Genomic DNA, 7500 nt, shown 5'->3' on the forward strand with positions numbered 1-7500 from the left:
AACATGCAAACTCGAGATATAAGCGTATTTTTAGAGATAATAAGATGTTTTGGGAAGTGTTGACCTATAAAACAGGTTCTCTCCACTAGCCTCATAATGTCTTGGCAGGGCTGATGGACTAGAGTAATACATCTCTGGCGCTGTGAGGGGCCTACACTGTCCTGGGCATCTACACTGTCACAATCAATCATGCATATTGTACCATAGGGTCGGACCCATTCTTGTATCTGTTACCACCCCACTCCTTGTGAACATGTTCTCCCTATGTGTATGTGATTTGTGTATGTTGTGTCTGTGAGGTGTATAAGATGTATAAGCTACTGGATGTCCTAAAATTTCCCTCGGGATTAATAAAGTATCCATCTATCTATCTATCTATCTATCTATAGAGGACGCTGAAGCTCAGTGTCATTTCCGCAGATCCTATTGGTCTGGTCTCTTCGTCTTATACGTGTTGGTGATGGTGATCAGGAAGAAGGCCACGAGGCAATAGGTTTTTCCTTATACCCCAAGCGGGGAGTCATCTTTCTAGCATGAGATGGAGAAGAGGCTCTTTCAACAAGTCCACCACTCCCTGTGGCGCCCATTTCTGTATAGACTATTAAATTCTACACTCTTTTTTATTGTTATGTTCTAGTGTGTGTAGCAGACAGATGGGCACATGCCTCAATTACTTTGGCAGTCTGTTTGCCAGCCTGTCTAGAAGACAAAAAACCTAAATTGTACACAAAGCCTTGTGCAAGAGGGAATGTTAGTATGGTGACTGATCCAAACTAGTGGATTGTAGTTGTACTAAAGCTTTTGCCGCTGTTTGTTCAGTGATCTGGATCAAAGAACATTTAATCACTTCCAAACAAGACACAGCAATATAAAGGACATCAGAATGTTCACTTGAACTACTTTCAATCTGAAAAACTCATTTTGCGTCATGTTTTGACAAATATGCAGCTTCATGATAGTGCAAAGATAAGTCTTATATTCCAATGCCCCACTAAAGTTTGCGGCTCATTGCAGTTCAATGAGAAGAACCCATACCTTTTTTGTTGATCTCTGTCTAGACAAACAAAGGCTATTATCGTATATTTTATCCACTCATCTCTCCATCCATAAAGTAATGGTGGCTTTAATAACAACAATAACAAACAGAAATAGTCTTAAAAAGACGTAGCTGCAGTCATTTCATTGCAAGTACTTTATTGTGCTGCCATTTGAACAGTTTACTGTCCAAAAAACCCTCAAAAACATGTCCATTAACTTTCAGTGTTGTTTTCCCTCGTGTCTGCGGGGTGTTGTGATGTTATTTTACGCATCAGGTGAGTAGGTGCTCCCACCTCGTGCCCATCCGTCACCAGAACTTAGAACTTCAGGCCGTGTTTGTGTTCACCTTCACTATTTAGCTCTCACGCAAGTCGGTGCCTCTTAGCTGTGAGTCAGTTCCTGTGCTGTCGGCGTATGCAAGCAGACGCATGGGGCTGTGTAAGCAGTGAACACGCACACACACACACGCACACACGCACACACACACACACACACACACACACACACACACACTATAAGTCTGATGGAGATTCCACCGTTATCTCTGCCAGACAGACAGCTGCTTGCTGTAATGGCTGGCTGACTCAACAGTCTTCTGAGGCCTGTGGACTCCTTCTGTTAGAGCCCCATTTGTTGGGATGAAAAGAGGAGTGTCTCTCCTTGGGATTCATGGAGTGGATTATTTCTCTTCCTCCCTTTTCCCCTCTCTCTCTCTCTCTCTATCCCTCTCTCTTTCTGTTTCTCTCAGCGTGGCTGGTATGAGTCCGAGGAGCAGTACTACCTCTTGCTCTTCAGCGTTGCCGTGTGTGGCCTCCGCTGCATCAGCTTCAGCCTGGAGTTCTGCTGGAGCGCCTCAAGTCAACAGCAGCCCCAGTGCTGCCCCCAGCAGGCGGGAGGACCACAGCAGGTCAGGGGCCTAAGACCCTTTCTCTCCCAGCTCTACAGGCTGTCCGCCTACTGCTTCTACCACCCTGTGTTCTACAACGGCCCCATCATCATTTACAGGGACTTCAGTCAACAGGTGGGAAAACACACCCACACCCACACACACATTCATATGTACCGTGTGTGCTCCTAGAAATGTGTCCCAGCATTGAGACACATGTACACCTCTTGGACACACACTCATAGACTGTCATAGACACCCTAATAGACGTGTGGTGGTGTGAAGACCGGTGTGAAGTGAAGTGTGTGTGTGTGACATTCTCTAATTCGACCTCAAGCTCAAGCTGCACTGGCTTGAGGACATGTCTGCATTCTGTAAGTTGTTCTTGCTGCGGAGCGGACCTTAAAGTGTTAATGCTGAATGCAGTCGCTAACAGATTGGAGCTATTTTTAGGAAGAGCAATAAAAGCCCTATCTACCTATCTGCTGTGTCTGCTGTATTTGCCAGTCAGTCAGAGTGTGCTGTTACTGCTTCAGGAGAGGGAGTTAACTGCAGCTGTAAGCATCTCTTACTCCATATAATGAGGCCTATGCAGAACTTATGTAACATATTTAGATTGGATTTAAATGTTCATAAGTGTGTGCAGTTTTCAGAGAAACAGGGAGGGAGAGAGATTGAATAGTTTGTGGCCGTGTTATTTGTTGAGCAGAGCTTTTCAGATTGTGTGTGTGTGTGTGTGTGTGTGTGTGTGAGATAGATTTGAAGCCATGTGAGAGAGAGTGTGCTGACTCTGAGAAAATTTCTCTCTCTGCCACACACACACACACACACACACACACACACACACACACACACACACACACACACACACACACACACACACACACACACACACACACACACACACACAATCTGTCATCATAGGAAGATGGATAGGGTATTGCTTAGATGGTAGACCAGAGGCACTTTAGAAGTTTATTTCATAGTGGAGTGAAATCTAATGTAGACCGTGTTGTGTTTACGCCTGTGTCTGTCTGAAAAGCTCTGCCATTCATTTAGAATTGAATGTATCTCACCTCAACATCACACACACACACACACACACACATTGACTTCATAGAAGTCATAGTGTCCAACTGAAGAATGGGTTTGTGTGTGTGTGTGTGTTTGTATACACATTTCTGTGGGGTACTGAGACAGCAAAAGAGAGAAATGTGGGTATGCTTGTGTTTACTGGTGTGTGGTGGTTGTCCTCATTGGAAGAAATGAGGAGGCTGGAAATGGGTGGTATTAATGTCCGACACCACCTTCAGCATAGCTGTCCTGTGTGCATATATTAGCTCTCCACCTCTCTCTCTCTCTCTCTCTCTTTCTTTCTTTCTTTCTTTCTTTCTTTCTTTCTTCCTTTCCTCACCTAGTCCTCTCTTTTGGATATTTTGCCCTCTCTTTCATATTCTTCCTTCTTCTTCTCTCTCTCTCTCCCTTTCTCTCTTCCTCCTTCTCACTCTCTTTTTTCTCTTTGTGTTGCTTTATGGATTGTCTCTACCCCTCTCTCTCTCTTTCCCTCCCTCTACCCCTCTCTCTCTCTTTCCCTCCCTCTACCCTTATCTCTCTCTTTCCCTCCCTCTACCCCTCTCTCTCTTTCCCTCCCTCTATCTCTCTCATTGTGGGCTGGCCTTTCTCCTCCCCCTCTTTCTCTCCCTCCCCTGCCCCTCCTCTATCTCTGTCTCTTTCTCTCTCTCTCTCTCTCTCTCTCTCTCTCTGTGGGTTGGCCTGTGCTCTCCGCTGTGCTGCATCCTCTGCTGTGCTGAGTCAGGTCTTGCCTGCTCTACCAGAAAATAGAGATTTGGAGAGGGACCGCTCTGCCTCTTGTGGCTCTGGGCAACCTATCACATAACCGCCAGCCGGTCTTAAACAGAAAGCTTCCCTTAAGTTACGGAAAACTGCTGTGACCATTAAAATGCCTCATCCACACACACACACACACACACACACACACACACACACACTCTGTATCAGTTCAGCTGAGGTAGTTCACAACCATGTCACGGTTCTCTCACGGTACCCCTCTCTAACTCGGCCCTCTCCTCCACTCTCACTTTCAGATGCACAGGCCCCCTGCAGGTGTGTGTGGCATGTCCGCGTGGTGTGTGTTGAAGAGTGCGCTGCGTGTCTGTGTGTGGTGGAGCGTGACCGAGGCCCTGATCCATTGCATGCACATGCACAGCATCCAGAGCAATGAAACCTACCTGGAGATTCTCCCGCCATGGGCACTCGGTAAGTGGGTCACACACACACACACACACACACACACACACACACACACATACACCACAAAACCATTCCTGATGACATTTTCTTCTATCAAGTATCTCTGTGTGTGTGTGTGTGTGAGAGTGTGAGAGTGTGAGTGATTCCTTGTGTGAGGTTATTAGGGGTCCCTCTTCCATGTAATGAGTGATGGCATTAAAGGCTTCAATTCAGCTTGATTCTGCTAACGGGGAACTTTTTCAGTTTTTTTGGCACTTTAATGATGATGAAGAGAGGCTATTGTAGCAGATTGTGTGTGTGTATGTGTGTGTGTGTGTGTGTTATTGCAGGTCAGTCTTGTGTTGTCAGCAGCACCTGCCGCCATCTGAGTGCTTTCAGCACAAATGGCTTGTGTGTTCTGTTACCTCAGCTAATGGAAAAAATGACATTTGTTTTTCAGCCCTCTGTGCTCACACACACACACACACAGTGGCTCACTCAATCACACCTACAAGACACATGAGCACACGTCATAAACATAAACATGACATTTCTGACCACTCTGTTTCTGTCACTCATATATTAATACCCTGGACAGTTTGATCTGATCCAGTTCAATCCTGTAAATATTGAATTGCTCTGTCAAAAAACACCTTTATCATTTTGAAAACAGCAACCTATGGAACATGCACCTTGAACCTCATCCCATCAGTGAGCGCAGTATGACAAACAAAACCACAACACTAGCAAGGAACACAAACATCACGCAGGCATAGAGCGAGTTTGAGGCATTTTCATTTTCATTGCTGCTTGCATACCTGGCCCTGGTAACTGCTCTGCGCCCGCCGCGCTGTGCATCAATGCAGAGTGCCAATCCCATGCAGAGGGCCAATCCCATGCATAATACAGGACCTCTGGATGAAGATATGTTAGGATCATTCAGTCGTATTTCTCATCAATGATGTAGCATCGCTTTATGGAACTCCCACAGGCCGGCTGCATAAAACATACAGCCAGCCCATGCCATTAGCTGGGAGGAGAGGATGGGATGTGTGCTGCAGCCTTTTAAGATGAAGATGTCAGGCCCATTTAATGCATTTATATCTCTTGTTTTTCAAACTTTGTTTTGTGAAAACATTCATGCTGTCCTGTAGTATCAGTTTGGATGTGTTTTTGTTTTGTTTTACCCTTATTTTCTCTGAACACACATTGTTGCTTATAATTGTGCATGAACGGTAGTTTGTAATATGTTTTTTTATTGTCTCACTGTGTGCCTCTCTCTCTCCATCTCTCCCTCAATCTCTCTCTGTCTCTCTCCATCTCCCTCCATCTCTCTCTCTCTCTCCCTCCATATCTCTCTCTCTCTCCATCTCTCTCTCCATCTCTCTCTCTCCATCTCTCCCTCCATCTCTCCATCTCTCTCTCTCGCTCCATCTCTCTCTCTCTCTCTCTCTCCCTCCATCTCTTCCTCCATCTCTCTCTCTCTCTCTCTCCCTCTCTGTTTAGGGGGTCTGGCTCTGGCCCTGGTGCTGTTCTTCTATGTGAAGTACCTGGTGCTGTTCGGTGTGCCGTCTCTGTTGGTGCGGTTGGATGGGCTGGAGCCGCCCCGGCTGCCCCGCTGCGTCAGCATCATGTACAGCTTCACAGGGATGTGGAGGTGAGACACACACACACACACACACACACACACACACACACACACTCCTACTACACCCACACTACAGTTTAATACAAAGAAACTAGAGAGAGAATGCAGCGAATTTAGACTTAGATTTTACCTGCATTATTCAATCACTCTTTCTTATTCACTTTTCTCTCCCTCTCCCTCTCTCTCTCTCTCCCTCTCTCTCTCTTTTCCTCATTCTCACTCTGTCTATCCTGGTCTATCTCACATCTACCAAGACCAAGCATTCAGTTGAAACCCTGAGGGATTATGAAATGCACACAGCCCAACCTTTCCAAAGAAAATGTCTGCCATCATCTTACTTGAGTGTTAACTATGAAAGTGCTCAATATCAGCAACACTCGCTCAGCTCCAGTCGGCCATAGTTCACGGTCTCTGGTCTTGTCATAGCCTGACGATGTCATACTCATAATTCTAGTCAGAATATGAGTCTGATATCGCTCCATTGGGCTGTGATTATGGGGCGTGTTTCAACCAAACCAGGAGAAAAAATGCCTCTTCGCTCAATTGGTTACCTACAACCAATCAGAACAACGTAGTATGTGACCAGGGCCAGCTGATGAATTAAACTTTTACCGGATCCCGTAGGAAGGAAGGCAAAAACATCTTTTCGATTGACAAATGCCTTAATCGCGTTTCTCTGTTCCTCTTTCAAAATGAATGCACTGTCAATGTCTAAATGGACTCGAATCTCTACATTTCAGCTCTCCAGCGGCAGCCATGTTTGTTGAAAACGAATTCAACTCGTGTGTTGGTGACGTGCTTGATTACGTTACTGTTGATCATCTGTCCATCATCGTATAAAGACGGCCTTGACAATTTGATTGGTCCGGCAATGTCTGTCCGCAGATAATTTCTCCCCAATGGAGTAATGCCAGACCGAACTTCCCGACTTCAAATGTTGTGGGCGGGGCTAAATTCGGTCTGGTATCCAGGCTAGTCTTGTCATCTAACTGACTCCAAACAGCAGTGGGGGTGAATTCTCTAAGGAGCTGCAGTACCCAAGGTAGACTGCAGGGGGCAGTTCAACATAAGAATCCCTCATTGTCAATCTCGGGGTAGCAGGAGTAGCGTGGGAAATCCATACAGCAGAAGGCTCATCACACTTCATCACACACAGACCACCCATATAAAATTCATAGACACTCTTCCGCTGGATGTGTCGACATAAGTCTTTAATGTGGTGGAGGCCTTTCACTGGCGGTGGTGGTGTCATGCTCTCATGGACAGATCGAGAGAATGTGTGTGTGTGGCCTGATTTAGAAGTCTCACTCCAGGGATAAGGGGCACACGTTCAACATACATGAAGGATTATACATATGCTGATATTAATTATTTAAAGGGCGTAATAAAATGGCTGCCAGGTAACTCTTTCAACGATCCTTCTTAGTGTGTGCCAGTCGTTGCTCTGAAGCGCCATGAGGTCGACTTTTAGATGTTATTGCTTCATTTCAGAGTATTCCGTCTGCCTATTATTGTGTGCCTTCCGCAATACTTGGCTAGTGACTGGCTAGTAGCCCTAAATGAATAGGTTACCAATTTAAAATTAGCTCTAGAGGCAGGTTAATCAGATGAAGTCCAGTGTGTGCTCCTCTAAGCAGTAAACCAAAGCAGAGTTACTATTGCTGGGCTGCTGAGCAGA

At 45.8% G+C, this 7500-nt stretch overlaps 1 protein-coding gene across 1 annotated transcript in view; it reads left to right on the forward strand.

Moving 5' to 3' along the window:
* The window catches only part of hhat (hedgehog acyltransferase), a 53809-nt gene that overhangs the window by 5506 nt on the left and 40803 nt on the right, over positions 1–7500 (forward strand). Inside the window, exons 6-8 of the mRNA XM_012829822.3 lie at positions 1787–2059; positions 4030–4201; positions 5681–5831. Of these exons, the coding sequence (XP_012685276.2) occupies positions 1787–2059; positions 4030–4201; positions 5681–5831 (596 nt within the window). The remainder of the gene's footprint in view (positions 1–1786; positions 2060–4029; positions 4202–5680; positions 5832–7500) is intronic.

Source organism: Clupea harengus, chromosome 13, assembly GCF_900700415.2.
Source record: "Clupea harengus chromosome 13, Ch_v2.0.2, whole genome shotgun sequence".
Classification (NCBI taxonomy): domain Eukaryota; kingdom Metazoa; phylum Chordata; class Actinopteri; order Clupeiformes; family Clupeidae; genus Clupea; species Clupea harengus.